At 45.4% G+C, this 16107-nt stretch overlaps 1 protein-coding gene across 5 annotated transcripts in view; it reads left to right on the plus strand.

The window, feature by feature from the left end:
- Nucleotides 1-16107, plus strand: part of MYRIP (myosin VIIA and Rab interacting protein) — a 447019-nt gene that overhangs the window by 345147 nt on the left and 85765 nt on the right. For all 5 annotated transcript variants that reach the window (XM_054680553.2, XM_024355418.3, XM_054680555.2 and 2 more), the window contains 4 exons: nucleotides 4007-4087; nucleotides 8113-8210; nucleotides 8426-8506; nucleotides 11217-11360. In XM_054680553.2, coding sequence (XP_054536528.1) covers nucleotides 4007-4087; nucleotides 8113-8210; nucleotides 8426-8506; nucleotides 11217-11360 — 404 coding nt within the window. The remainder of the gene's footprint in view (nucleotides 1-4006; nucleotides 4088-8112; nucleotides 8211-8425; nucleotides 8507-11216; nucleotides 11361-16107) is intronic.

Genomic DNA, 16107 nt, shown 5'->3' on the forward strand with positions numbered 1-16107 from the left:
TCTTGTTAAATTGATCCCTTTACATTTATGTAATGGCCGTCTTTGTCTCTTTTGATCTTTGTTGGTTTAAAGTCTGTTTTATCAGAGACTAGCATTGCAACCCCTGCCTTATTTTGTTTTCCATTTGCTTGGTAGATCTTCCTCCATCCCTTTATTTTGAGCCTATGTGTGTCTCTGCACGTGAGATGAGTTTCCTGAATACAGCACAGTGATGGGTCTTGACTCTTTATCCAATTTGCCAGTCTGTGTCTTTTAGTTGGAGCATTTAGCCCATTACATTTAAAGTTAATATTGTTATATGTGAATTTGATCCTGTCATTATGATGTTAGCTGGTTATTTTGCTCATTAGTTGATGCAGTTTCTTCCTAGTCTCGATGGTCTTTACATTTTGGCATGATTTTGCAATGGCTGGTATCGGTTGTTCGTTTCCATGTTTAGTGCTTCCTTCAGGAGCTCTTTTAGGGCAGGCCTGGTGGTGACAAAATCTCTCAGCATTTGCTTGTCTGTAAAGTATTTTATTTCTCCTTCACTTATGAAGCTTAGTTTGGCTGGATATGAAATTCTGGGTTGAAAATTCTTTTCTTTAAGAATGTTGAATATTGGCCCCCACTCTCTTCTGGCTTGTAGAGTTTCTGCCGAGAGATCCACTGTTAGTCTGATGGGCTTCCCTTTGAGGGTAACCCAACCTTTCTCTCTGGCTGCCCTTAACATTTTTTCCTTCATTTCAACTTTGGTGAATCTGACAATTATGTGTCTTGGAGTTGCTCTTCTCGAGGAGTATCTTTGTGGCGTTCTCTGTATTTCCTGAATCTGAATCTTGGCCTGCCTTTCTAGATTGGGGAAGTTCTCCTGAATAATATCCTGCAGAGTGTTTTCCAACTTGGTTCCATTCTCCCCATCATTTTCAGGTACACCAATCAGACGTAGATTTGGTCTTTTCACATAGTCCCATATTTCTTGGAGGCTTTGCTCATTTCTTTTCATTCTTTTTTCTCTAAACTTCCCTTCTCACTTCATTTCATTCATTTCATCTTCCATCACTGATACCCTTTCTTCCAGTTGATCGCATCGGCTCCTGAGGCTTCTGCATTCTTCACGTAGTTCTCGAGCCTTGGTTTTCAGCTCCACCAGCTCCTTTAAGCACTTCTCTGTGTTGGTTATTCTAGTTATACATTCTTCTAAATTTTTTTCAAAGTTTTCAACTTCTTTGCCTTTGGTTTGAATGTCCTCCCATAGCTCGGAGTAATCTGATCTTCTGAAGCCTTCTTCTCTCAGCTCGTCAAAGTCGTTCTCCATCCAGCTTTGTTCCGTTGCTGGTGAGGAACTGCATTCCTTTGGAGGAGGAGGGGCGCTCTGCTTTTTAGAGTTTCCAGTTTTTCTGCTCTGTTTTTTCCCCATCTTTGTGGTTTTATCTACTTTTGGTCTTTGATGATGGTGATGTACAGATGGGTTTTTGGTGTGGATGTCCTTTCTGTTTGTTAGTTTTCCTTCTAACAGACAGGACCCTCAGCTGCAGGTCTGTTGGAGTACCCAGCCGTGTGAGGTGTCAGTCTGCCCCTGCTGGGGGGTGCCTCCCAGTTAGGCTGCTCGGGGATCAGGGGTCAGGGACGCACTTGAGGAGGCAGTCTGCCCATTTTCAGATCTCCAGCTGCGTGCTGGGAGTACCACTGCTCTCTTCAAAGCTGTCAGACAGGGACATTTAAGTCTGCAGAGGTTACTGCTGTCTTTTTGTTTGTCTGTGCCCTGCCCCCAGAGGTGGAGCCTACAGAGGCAGGCAGGCCTCCTTGAGCTGTGGTGGGCTCCACCCAGTTCGAGCTTCCTGGCTGCTTTGTTTATCTAAGTAAGCCTGGGCAATGGCGGGCGCCCCTCACCCAGCCTCCCTGCCGCCTTGCAGTTTGATCTCAGACTGCTGTGCTAGCAATCAGTGAGACTCCGTGGGCGTAGGACCTTCCGAGCCATGTGTGGGATATAATCTCCTAGTGCGCCGTTTTTTAAGCCTGTCGGAAAAGCGCAGTATTCGGGTGGGAGTGACCCGATTTTCCAGGTGCCGTCTGTCACCCCTTTCTTTGACTAGGAAAGGGAACTCCCTGACCCCTTGCACTTCCGGAGTGAGGCAATGCCTCGCCCTGCTTCAGTTTGTGCACGGTGCACGCACCCACTGACCTGCACCCACTGTCTGGCACTCCCTAGTGAGATGAACCTGGTACCTCAAATGGAAATGCAGGAATCACCCATATTCTGCGTCGCTCATGCTGGGAGCTGTAGACCGGAGCTGTTCCTATTCGACCATCTTGGCTCCTCCCTCCCCTCTATATCTAATTTTGACATGATTCTTGAAAAGGTCTATTGCTTCATTTGGGATTTGTTGGACAAATGTGATCTTTTAAAAATGCTGAGCCACATGAAATTAGAGTTTCCGCCAACTCATGAAAAATAGTGGCTTCATGTCATCTAGCTGCTTAGCCCATGCTTTCCAGAACAATTCAGTCCCTTTCTGCCCTTGAAAAAACATGACATCATACTAAATGACACCAATGCTCCCACCTCCAAATTTAAAAGGAAACAGAAAGAGAGGTGTTGTACTAGATGATTTAAAGTTATGCAAAACCAGGGATTGTCCTCTGGTGAGGTCAGTCTTCCAAAGACCTTTTCACATCTCCCCTGTCCTTATGTTTCCCACGACCCTCCCCATCCTCTCAGCAGGCAACCTCAAATCTTCCTTCCTATGGCCTACAGGGCATGCCAGGCAGAGACTTGCCCCGGTGTGCAGCTGCAGAGGGAGCACTGTCTCCCTTCTCTGTTGCCTCCCCCTCCCCTTGGTCTTGCATCTTATCCCTCTCACCTTCCAGAAAAGTCTCAAGGTCACTTCTTGCTTATTCAATCTCTGTCTTTACTGGGATTTATAAACACACCCAAGTCTCTCCTGTTTTCTAAACCCCTCCTCGACTGCATTTTCCTCCACTCATTGTCCTGCCATCCTCTTTCCCACCGCAGGTCAACTTTAAAAAGTGAGCTGCATTCAGGGCTTCCATTGCCTGCCCTTCCTCACTCTACACTCACCTCCCCCTTCCAAGCTATTCTCTACACAGTAGCCACAGTGCACTTTTAGAGGCACAGATCTTACCAGGTCATCTCTGTGAAACCTTTAAGGGCTTCACATGGCTGTTGGGATAAAGATCCAAACACTGATGTGGTCACCATGAACTGCATGGCCTGTGTCCCCAGGTCACCTCACCAGAGCTGCTTTTCCTCTCTGCAGCCCTGCCACGCTGCCTCTCATTTAGGCCTTCAGATACACCTTTTCTCCCAGGACTGGTCTCTGTGCAAGCTGCTTCCTGTGCCTTGTGTGTTCTCCCACTCCCTACACCTCTTGGCTGATTCTTCACTGCTTAGGTCCACCTTCCCTGCTGAACACTTTCACTGTGCTGTGAACCATCCCATCAAAGCACTTAACCTATCTATAATTTTATATATATATATATATTTATATAAGTATTTGATTAATGAATTTCCCACATGAGAGTCTCATGCTTGTCAGGGTGGGGTGGGGGCAGGTTTAGCTTTGCTCATCAGTGTACCCCTAATACCTAGGCCAAAGCCAGGCACCTACTGGTGCTCATAGACTATTTGCTGGATGAATAAATTCTAGATGCAGCCATGCCAAGCCACACAACTAGTAATTTGCAGGTCCAGCAATTGACCTTACATCTCTCAGACTTTAGTCTTTTGTTCTGTCTTTGACTCCATATTGCCTGCAAAGAAGGTTTGGGAAGAAGGTTGGGGTTGGCAGCAATGCTGCACCAGGAATCAGTGTGAGAAGAAAAAAGCAATGGGTCAAAACTGTTAGCATTATTGTGGGACCTCATGAGTCCCTAAACCTATTTGCAAGGCTAACAACCCAAGTGTGTAATAGTGGTCTGCCAATTCAGTGACACGGTGCATCAGGGTTCACTGAAGACCTTTGATAATCATATTCATTCTCTTCTCCCACCCCTACCCTGCCAGGAGGAAGCCTTTTTGAGTCAAACCTGGAGAATGAAGGAAGCATTTCTGGCAGTGATTCAACATTTTATAGGCAGTCAGAAGGTAAAGTTGCTTAAGAGTTTACAGCTACTGGGAAGTTGGAGTAATAGAAACACCTACAGGTACAGGTACTGCCAGGGTCCCCCAGGTGCATTGTTACCCCAGATGCAACTATCTACTACTGTGTGTGAGTCTCCCTGGGTCACTTATTATTGCCAATTGTATGAATCCATCATCAAAATAGGTGAGTATATCCAAAATGTGGCCAAGAGAACAGCATTCGTTACCCAACCATGGATACTTTACAGTCAACTAGTAAATATTCTTCTGGAGTTGGAACATATCAATCAATCCACTCACTTGTGCATCTCATATTAAAATATTCCTTTAAAGAATGTGTCATTTACTGATTAACTTTTACTTTTTTATACCAATATAATTGTCCCCTTAGAGCAGTGGTTAAAAGCAAAACAAACTTCTAATTTCAAATAAAATTTTATCATTTCAATTCTTTGTCTAAAGTACTGGACATTGATAATCAGTGCCCCCTCAATTGCCTTCCTCCTGTGACCTCCACAGCTTATCTGTACTCTCTATTCTCTCTTTGGGGGCTGTGATAGTTAATTTTATGTGTCAACTTGACTTGGGCTGAGGGATGCCCAGATATCTGGTAAAACCTTATTTCTGGGTTTGTCTGTGAAGGTATTTCTGGAAGAGAACAGCATTTGAATCATAGACTGAGAAAAGAAGATCCGCCCTCATCAGTATGAGTAGGTGTCATCCAATCCATTGAAAGCCCAGATAGAACAAAAAGGCAGAGGAAGGGTGAATTCACTCTCCCTCTTCTGGAGCTGGGACATCCATCTTCACCTGCCCTCAGACATCAGAGCTTCTGATTCTTGGGCCTTCAGACTCAGGACTTAAACCAGCAGCTCCCCTATTCCACAGCCCTTCACATTTGGACCGAATTATACCACTGCTCTTATGGGTCTCCAGCTTGCACACAGTATATCATGGAACTTCTCGGCCTCCTTAATCACATGAGCCAATTCCCATAATAGATCTCCTATTTTATATCTATATATATCCTATTGGTTCTGTTTCTCTGAAGAACCCTAATACAGATGACTTCTCATGAAAATTCTGTCCTGTATTATCCTTACTACCTGCAGCTTCTCCATAGGTTACCACACACCATTGTATGACCTCAAGTGCACCTCCATTTGCTGCTGAGCCGGAAATGCCCAGCCTTGATCTCATCCCAGAGTTCTACACTCAGATTTCTAATGCTTGGCCATTAGCACCTGAAGATCCTATAGGGTTCTTAACCCCAACTTGTCCTAGTCAAGCTCTTTAGCCACTGAGGTCCACCAGTGAGAGATATGTTTCCTTCAGTCCCTCTCCTCATTTCCCCACAGCTACCCAAGTACCTGTCAGCTCTGTTTTCAATCTTACACTTTTCTTTCCATTCCACAGCCCATATCCTGCATACCTCTCTGCTCAAAACTCTCCAGATTAGTGTTAATTTCAGTGGCCATCTGTATCAGCAAGGTTCTCCAATACACTAAATATATATGTATGTACATGCACATACATATATTCCTTTCAGGGGACTGGCAAGCCCCAACATACAGGGTAGGCCAGCAGGTTGAAAACTCAGGCAAGAGTTGGTGCTTCAGCCTTCAGGCTGAATTTCTCCTCTAGGAAACTTCAGTTTTTGCTCTTAAGGCCTTTCAGTGGATTGAATGAGACACACCCACATTGTGGAGGGCAACCCTTACATGAAGTCAACTGACTGTAGATGTTAACCACATCTAAAGAATACCTTCACGGCAACACCTGGACTAGTGTTTGATTAAATAACTGGGTAGTATAGCCTAGCCACGTTGACACATTGACCATCCCACCATCTAGCTGGTCTTCTGAACTTTGGCCACCTTGCCTTCTTAATCTTCCCTCCTACCCTTGCCAACCTTTCTCTCTGAAACACTGACCTGAACCTTCACTTTTTACCCAGTGTTCCACATCACTTTCATCCAAGAATTATAATCATAGCATCCAAAGCCTTCCTAGTTACAGCTCCAGGTGCCTACCTTCCAGGGGTCCACACAGATATCTCTATCACACGGATAGTTATGCATATCTCTTAGGGGTTACTTATGTGTCTAATCACCCAATATCTTGGAAGGTACATGAGAGCATGGACTCAGCTTGTCCATCGGGTTATCACTGGGGCCATCACAGAGCCTAGCACACCAACGGTACTCAGTAAACATTTGTTTGATTCAACAAAAATTTGTAGATCTTTTCTGTGAAAAATACATTGGTGGCTATCTTGAAGAAGAGAGAGGGGAGATACAGTGTCTACCACCAGGGAGCTCTTAGTGTGATGACAACTTATATCGCATAGGCTCTAGTTATCAAAACATTGGAAAGACTGTGCCACCTGGTGGTGTGCTGGGCTGGGTTGCCCCTATGTGGCTCTATCATGACTGTCATAGCTGGCTTGTGACATACTCATCAGCTAGCTAGATCACTTTGACCTTAAGTGGATTGTTCAGAGACTTTATTATGTTTGCCAAATGATACTTTCTGTCTACATTTTTGTCCTTAAGAGTCTAAGAAGCTTGAATTATTTTTTAATTGAGTAATTAATGAATTGATATATTCACACCCTGTCTCATTCCACAAAGAATTTTCAACAGCTTACAGGAGATTTGCATGTGTTAAATAATATATGAGTAGGAGATTATAAATGGAAACAGGAGGTTGAAATTGGGGACAAGGAGACCCAGGTACCTAGCCCTTGCTGACCTACATTCCTGCACATGATGTGACTTGGACTTCTGGGGAAAACTAAGAGAAGGATGATAGAAATTCTCACAAGTAAGAAGCTAAAATCTAGGATCTCAAGGGAAACAGAACTTTTCCCAGCACTTAGCTCCAAAAAGAACTTTGTCACCTGGGGAAGTCCTTTATTTTCTCTCATTTGTTGCCATATCTTTAAAAAAAAAAAGTTCACTAAAAGTATGGTAGCACTATATTTTTAAATCATGTTAGCTTGTATTCATCTCAGTTTTGTGGTTAAAATCAAGGGCTTTGGATTAGAAGGAATTTGGAATGGAATCCAAATTCAAATTCAGAGGAATTGGAATCCAACTGGATTCAAATCTTTGCCTTCTTATTGTCTTGCTGTGTACCTTGGGTGAGTTATTTAGCCACTCTGTGCTTCAAATTTACCATCTGTAAAATAGTACCTATATGGCACCTACTTACCACTGGATTTTTGTCAGAATTAACTGTGATCATGTGAAACTCTGGGCTTGGTGCCTGCCATGTGGCTGAGCTCTGAGGTTGGCCAGTGTTGTTAATACTGGTTGATAGTCCAAAAAATTATACCATAGAGTTTATATTTGCATTAAGTCATATGCACAGCCCATTGTCCTTAGTACATTTAATAACATTTTCCCCATCATCACAATATACATTATATGAACAAAATAAAGCATAATCTTTATCTGAGAAAGTAGATAAAGAACCATTATTTCCTTATATGAAGCCCTTTTGTTCAGTCACCTTTAAGCCATTCTGTGTGCTTAGACCAGTGCTTCATGTTAGGATACAACAATGAATATGATCAATTCTTGCTCTGTGAAAATGACCTGTGGGAAGGGGCCGGGGGTATGGAGCCTTTCTGGATGACGAAAGCAAGCCCAGAACCTGGGACAGACCTCCAGCCAAGGGCGGGGCTGAAGGGATCTGAGAAGATTTGTTAGAGGAGGAATTTTTGGGCCAAGCCTTGGGGTCCGTGGGAACCAGCTCAGTTATGGAGCAAGAGTCTAGGAGGGAGGAGGAATGAGATTGCAGGCATGAAAGAATCAAACAATTTGTTGCAACTGGGGCACGGGATGTGAATGATGCATGGGAGGCAGTGTGAGGCAGGTGGGAAGGGCGAGGGCTTTGTGTGCCATGGTAAACAGCTTAGAACTTATCCTAGAGCCCCTGAAGAATTTAAGCAGAAGAGCTTGAACAATCGTTTTACTCATCATTCCCTTTTAGAAATGCTCTTTGTTCTGTTTCCTGTCTAGGACATAGTGTGATGGACACCTTGGCTGTGGCCCTACGGGTGGCTGAAGAGGCCATTGAGGAAGCAATTTCCAAAGCAGAGGCATATGGGGACAGCCTGGTAGGGCCCCTCCTGCTCCTCTCTGTGGGGGGAGGTGTGGGTTGGGGTCCTGGCTGCCAGGAGAAAGTGCAGGTTGTCAGGAAATCAATGTCCCAGCAGCTCTGACTAGAGCAAGGCCCTCTCTCTGCTTTTGTGGTCAGGACTCTCCCGGCAAAGTGACTGCCAAGTCACCCCAAATCCACCCACAGCACACAGCCATTCTCTTCCCTCCGCAGGACAAGCAAAATGAGGCCAGTTACCTGCGGGACCACAAGGAGGAGCTAACTGAGGAACTGGCCACGACAATCCTGCAGAAGGTAGGTGGGTCCTGGCAGTGGGATGGCTGCAGTTTCCTGGCTGGGCCTGGTGCAGGGACTCTGGCAAGTAGCAGGTGAAACATGGGGAGTGTCTCTGGCACTGTATCTTCTGTGCCTTCTCACTTTAGACTTTTGTGCCCTGGGGACCCATGCAGAGGGAATGCATCGCACTGCTTGCTTGCTTTGCAGTCACTGCTGCTAGCTCCATGCCCTACGCTGTCCCTTGCATGGTGTACCTGTCAATTACTTCTGAGAAACCAAACACCCCAAAACTCTGTGGCTTTTGACAAGGATCTTTCTGTCTTCCACAGCCAATTCTCCAACACCAACTGAGAAGTGAAATTCCATTCTGATACTAACTTCTTCCTGGAGTTAGTGCAGACCCCACAAGTTAAGGGCCCAGTCCCACAAGACTGCCCCTACTTCAGACACCAGCCACAAGTTTCAGGTATCCCAAAGCCACCACACTTCTCCCTAGCCTGCTGCAAATTTGGGAGTTTCCATGACCCTGGACCCTCAATTCAATTATTTGCTAGAACTCACAGAACTCAGGAAAGTGCTTTACTTACCATTACCAGTTTAATATAAAGGGTACAGATGAACGGCCAGATGAAGAGATACATAGAGCAGCAGGGTCTGGGGACAGGGTGTACAGAGCTTCCATGCTCTCTCTGTGAACATCACTCCCCCAACACATCGATGTATGCACCAACAAGGAAGGTTTCTGTGCCTTGTTGTATCAGAGTTTTTAGCCAGGTTTCAGTATGTAGGCACGATTGATTAAATGATTGATTACCTGATTGAATGCACTCTCTAGTCTTTCTGCTCCCAGCCCTCTAATCATGTACTGTAGTTGGTTTTTCTGGCAACCTGCCCCCATCCTGAAGTTATCTAAGGACCTCACCTTGAATCACCTTGTTAGTGTAACAGACACTCCTATCACTCAAATAATTGCAAAGGTTTTTGAAACTGTGCCAGGAACTGGGGACAAAGACCAAATACAGATGCTCCTGAACTTACAGTGGATGGGGTTAAGTCCAGATAGTAACCGCATCCTAAGTTGAAAGTATCATAAGTCAAAATGCATTCAATACACCTAACCTACTCTTAATATATCATAGCTTAGCCTAGCCTATCGTAAATGTACTCAGAACTTGCATTAGCCTATAACTGGGCAGAATCATCGAACTCAAAGCCTATTTTATAACAGTGTTTATTAGCTCATATAATTTATGGAATGCTGCACTGAATACACACCGCTTTCCCACCATCGTAAAGTCCAAAAATCTTAAATCAAGGACTATCTGTATATATGTTTTGTTATACCACAATTTATTTATTGCTCACATATCTGCAGTAGCTGCACTTCAAGCTGTGGGTTGGGACAAAGTCAGCTGCAGCATGTTCACTCTGGGGCCCAACTGAGGGCACATCAGCTGCCTGTGGCCATGACAGGAGCACAAGCCAGCAAGAGGAAGCACACAGTACTTGTTAAGGCCAAGGCTTAGCCCTAGCTTATGGTTACTGACTCCCTCCTCTCATCTCATTGGCCAGAGCAAGTCACACATCGAGCCCAAAGCCAAGGGCTGGGACGTAGATTCTCCCTATACTGGGAGGGTCTGCAGAGTCACACTACAAAGTGCCGTATGCAGGAAGTGTTGAAAAACTTCAGTCTTCCCTTTTGGTCACGATAATTCACATCCCTTCCGTATGCCAAGTAGACTCACCACACCCAAAGACCCCCAAATGTCTCATCCAATCACAGTTCCAAGTACATTTGATCCAATTTTAGCTCCCTTTTAGCTGGAGATCTGTAAACTAAGCAAACAAATGATCTCCCCCCATATACCCAACATGCAATGTTGGAAGAGGGACAGGGAGGCAGCACTGGCCCTACCCACCTGCAGAGGGGAAGAATGGGAGGCACCGGCGGTCACTGGTCCTCAGCAATTCTGAAATCCTGCTGGGCAACATGGCTGGGTCCCCACCCTGCCATGGGAGATGGCACCTCAGTTGATTGTTCTCTGGGCTCTCAGCCTTCCTTTTCATCCTCCTGTCTGGCCTAAAGGAACATTGGAGAATATGCCCATCTTGGTGGCTTAGCACATTTCTTGACTGCTTCCTGCCTGTAGGAAGTTGAAAGCCCAGAGACCTTGGTACGGATGGACTCACTAAATCCAAATGACTGTGCAAACGAGCTGGATTTGGAGCCATTCTGGTGACTCTTGGTGTCTACACCCTTGATAGGGCTTCCAGATGCTTCCTAAATTCAGGACTTACAACCAGAGGCTCTGGGTTTGAGATCCAGCTCCACCATTTATGAGCTGTGTAGCCTTATCCAATAACTTAGTCTCTCTGAGCCTGTTTTCTCATCTATAAAATGGAAAGAATTAGAATATGTACCTTCCAGAATTAAGTGAGGTAAAGCCTACACAATACCTAACATGAGGTCTGACACATGCTAGGCACTTAATAAATAGAGAAGCTGTTAACATCATAAAAGGATTATTTGTAAACTGTAAAATGCTTAGAATGCTCAAGGCTATAATTGTGCTGGTTTCTCATAGCGCAGATCTGAAACAGCCTGGTGTTCTGTTGAAATTAAGCTTATAAGTGGCTGAAAAAAATTCCAAAGATGGTCCCAGTTACTCCACATAGCATCAGGAGGCCTCTCCAATAACTTGCCCCTTTTTTGTCCTCCCCTCCCCAGATTATACGAAAACAGAAGAGCAAAAGTGAGCAGCAAGTGGAAGAAGAGCCAGGATGGCCACATCCCCAGAGTTGCAGCACAAAGGTGGCAGATGAGGGGACCTCAGCATCCCCTGGAGGCTACCGTGCTCCCGCTGCCCTCTGGGTGAGTCCCCAAGCAGTGCTGGTCTACCCTCCACACGTGCAGGTCTGGGGCACACATTTAACCCTCTGTAGTTGAATCAGGTGGCCACTGGCCAGGGTAAAAATTTCAAAAGGATGGGGAGCGAAATTGAAAGAGAAAGTGAGTGTGAGTCGGGGGCCAGGAAGGGTAAGAGAGGAGAGAAAAACACAAATGGTCTATTGATAATTATAGAGATAGATTTTACACAGAGACCAATTTAGGAAAAATACAAATGCTGATAGGCTGCATTTTTTTTTTTCATTCTGAAAAGAATTGTACTGAGTCCAGTGGGGGAAAATAGCTTTATAAGGACCATGTGTACTCTTATAACCTAGATTGCTTGCTTTACTGAAACTGAAAAGTGACAGCGAGAAAATTACCACTGCTGTTTCAACCACCAAAATGGTCACATCTGGACACAGGAAGTCACAGTGTGGAGCCAACCTTTCTGTCTGTCACCTTGAGTCACAGAGCTCAGTGGTCTTTCCACAACCAAGGGTTTGGTGCTGTTCCTGTCTGCAGTAGAGTTGCTGAGCCTGTCACATCCTTTGTTACTGGTTTGAGTAAGCCCAGTTGAGGATATGCAAAGTGCTGGGGAAGGAGCTGGGTGGGGCAGGTTCTGCAAGAAACTGAGGGACTGGCCAGTAGGGCTCTGGTTCTGCTAGATATAGGTGCTCACAGTCTGGGACAGGGCAGCACACAGGTGCACTTCAAAACTGGAAAGTCAGGCTTGGGAAAGGCAAGGCCAGGGGCTTACCCCATCCCCACTAGGGGTCTAGTGGCATTCATCCCTGCATGAGCAGATTAAAACAAGGGTGTGCAAAGTAGCACATGGTCGACTTGCAGTCCACAAGGGATCAGCATAGGTCACCTACATAAACTCCTTTGTCCTCGCCAACTGCCAGATGCACAACAGTTACAAGGAGTATCTTTATGGCTTTATCAGAGATGAAACTTCGTTGATTTATCAGCAGAACCTTTCCTTGTCAACATGCTGTCAGCTTGTTTTACTGCTGCTGTCATGCATATGCTCAGCACCAAGGAGAACCAAACAAGTAGAAGACACCATGCCCACCCTCCAGAGCTTTATAATCTGGTTAGCAAGGCAGGAGGGGACACGGGTAAGGCTGGTAAAAAAGAGGTAATAGGAGACAGTTCATAATTGGGTGCTGAGTTGAAAGATTGAGAATAGAAATGGATTTGGAATTCAGACAAGGGGCCTTTCCAGCAGAGAGTGGAAAAGGATCCTACTGGATGGAGCAGGGGAGCAAAAGCCCTTCAAATAGCCTGTCACTCAGACTGGTCACAAAATCAGAGCTGCAGTTCCTGGGCTCAGGCTGCAGGCATGACATCACCTTGCATTTGGGGTCTTTCTGAAGTATTTTCTGCAAATTCAAAGTGTCAAGTCTTGGGGAGATCCAGAAAGTAGAAATTCCCACAGCACCCCAGACTCAACCATGAGTCAATGAGTCAGAGGCAAGAACAGAGAGCTTGGGCTCTGTCTCTGCCACTCCTGGGGTAGGATTCTGGACTTGCCCTTGACTAGATATGAGACCTTGAACAACTGTTTAGTTTCGTGTCTGTAAAATGGAAATAATAAGACCTGCCCTAAAAGATGGCTCCAAGGATTCCTTGTGCGGCCAACACAGTCTTTATTGAGCTTCCACTATGTGCAAGGCACTGTGCTAGGTGCTTGTATTAGTTTGTTCTCATGCTGCTAATAAAGACATACCCAATAGAGGGTAATTTATAAAGTAAAGAGGTTTGACTCACGGTTCCACATGGCTGGGGAGGCCACACAATCATGGTGGAAAGTGAAGGAGGAGCAAAGTCACATCTTAAGTAGTGGCAGGCAAGAGAGCGTGTGCAGGGGAACTCCCCCTTATAAAACCATCAGATCTCATATGGGAAAGACCTGCCCCCATGATTCAATTACCTTCCACCAGGTCCCTCCCACAACGTGGGAATTATGGAAGCTACAATTCAAGACGAGGTTTGGGTGGGGACACAGCCAGACCATATTAGTGCTACAGAGACAGTGGTCTCTGCAGATACAGCAGACTCCACCATCTAATGGTGAAACATGCCATAAACAAGTAAATAACAACAACAAAAACACAGGGGTATATATTTCAGTAATTGGCATCAAGGGGATAGAGGGGAGGGAGTGCTGGGGACAGGTAGACACTTGGTTAGGGAGCTGTCAGGGAAAACCATTTTTAGGAGATGACCTGAAACCAAGACTTGAAAGATGAGAGGTCTGGGAGCAGTAAGAGGAAGAGCACTGCTACAGGGGGAATGGCATGCATGGAGGCTCTAAGCAGGAAGGAACTTGGCATGTTCAAGAAATAGAATAGTGGTTATGTGGCTAGAAAATTGGGTAAGGGGCACAGTGGCAACAGTGGCAGGTGACTAAATGTGACGTGGACATAGCTATTGCTCTATTATTACCTTATTTCCACGTTTCAAAATAAGGGTGACTGTATCTTCAAGGTATCCCCTGTGAGTTATGAGCTGTACTTCACTGTGTTTTGGTCAGCAAGGCTCCGGGCCCAGAGAGCAGAGCTGTTGGCATATCACTTATCTGCCTGCTCCAATTCCCAGACCACCTGCTGCCACCAGCCCAACCCCACTGTGGGTCCTCACCAGTGCCCTCTCCCCTTCCTTCCCCCACACAGCCAGATGGCATCAGCTTGCTTCTCTTCTAAGATATCAACTCACCCACTAGAACATTTCCATCCACTCACTGCATCTTGGGGCTGTCTCATTCTTCCTTTATCAGAAGCTGAAAGCTCTTTCTCTGACCCTGTCTCATTTTCCCTTGCACTAAAGAGACCTCACCCCCCAGAAACAGACCTTTTCTGATTTTTCCTGTTGGCATCAGGTGACTGCAGTTCTGCACAGTAACTAAAATTCTCATGTAAATCCCGTGAACAGAGAGGTATGGGAAGGGGGTCATCACAAAACGCTTAAATAGTAATGTTAGTAATGGAGTGATGGTCAGGTATCTATAGTAATAACACAGGACCAATACCTTTTCTTTATATAAATTTTATATGCAACGGGCTTTCACATATTGTTTCCTTAGCTCCACATGAGAGCACCCTGCATTATCCCCATTTTACAAAGGAATAAACGGAATCCTAGCTACCCCAAGCCACTGGAACTAAGTGGTTGCAGGTTTCCTGGTTCTGAGCATTTCCTGCACTCCATTGTCTCCTGTTTCCTTGGGAAGCTCCAGAGATGGAATGCCTGCTTCCCCACCAGATGGTCACTGGATCTCCTTGTCATGCATATGGTTAAAGCTGGAAGTAGTGTCCCTCCCACCTCCTAGAGACCAGAGATGCTCTGTGTATCATTAGAGATGTAGGACAGTGGGCTCTTGTATCATAAGCCAAAACAGTGGGCACAACAGTGATGACAGCCAATAGTGTTCCCGTTTCAGCAGCAGGACAACAGAGGCGTTTCATTCATCCACACTCCTCGGCCAAGTACTGGCTGAAAGCAGCTTCAAATAAACAACCATGACCCTTCCCAAGGGGAATCTCCCGCCTGGCTCATCAGCTCACTGGAACGAACTCAGTCCACCCAGGACACAGGCATGACCACGGGCTGTTTTCACTGAGGAAGACATTTAGAGGCACAAGCCAGAGTCTCACAGGATTTCCCTTTGGTTTACTAAAACAAATACCTCTCAGGATTTTATTTGTTTTGTCAGAAAAAAATCTGTCTTGCCAAACACCTGCCTCCTGCACAGCATAACTCATGGCTATGCTTTGACATCAATGTAAAGAGAACTTAAGCATTTCTTTGTTTCTTTGAAGCAAATAGAGGAATATTATTTATTACTAGATTTTTATATAAAAATAGGGCCTAATGGAAGCCCCTCCCTGAATGTAACATATGTTTTGAATTTCCATATTCAACACTTCACAAGATATGTCCACCTTCCCCCGGCTTGAATCTACCTTTTAGGGAAGGAGTTGGGAGAGAACCGTGTGGCTGTAGTTTGGGAAAGCACCATCAAGGATACTGACACATACCCTTGGGTGAGCACCTCTCCTGGCTTAACAGTGTAACCACCCAGATCATATGCCTGGCAGGGGTGCAGGCACCTTACAGGAGGAACAAGGTTATCAGCTGGCTCTTTGTTACTGCAATCTTCATTTTTATCTTAGACATTTGATCAAGGAGGCTCCCTCCTGTCCTCTCCCTGTGAGTTCACACCATCCCATGATTTTCAATATGTAAACAGCATACTTTTGTCAACAATATCAGGAAGGAAGAGGTATATGCTCTATCTTCCCCCGCATTCATACTTATACTCCTGGGGAGCTGCCCCAAGCAAAGAAGCCTGAATCTGAGAATAAAGAGAAATCTGTTATGTACCCAGCGGGTCCCGGACACAATTTTCCCTTTGAGAGGCTGCTATTATCAGTGCCTTCATGATTGTCTGTGGTCACGTGTGTTCTGGATTTTCCACAGCTCAGCACTGGGTGTGTAGTAGGCATCTTGCAGTACAGGTCTGTGGCTGATTGATGGCAGAACAAGTCTATTAGTGGGGTTTTAATGGAAGCCTGGACTTGAACCTTTCCCTTCAGGCTTCCGGGATACCTGTGGAGGAGGAAGAGTGTACTAATTAAGGTCCTAGCAAAAACACTGGGATTCATACCCTCATAGATAACCATTTTTAGCTCCTGACTTGGTTAAAAGACAAGCACTGTGATTA

This window comes from Pan troglodytes, chromosome 2 (assembly GCF_028858775.2).
Source record: "Pan troglodytes isolate AG18354 chromosome 2, NHGRI_mPanTro3-v2.0_pri, whole genome shotgun sequence".
In the NCBI taxonomy this organism is placed as follows: Eukaryota; Metazoa; Chordata; class Mammalia; order Primates; family Hominidae; genus Pan; species Pan troglodytes.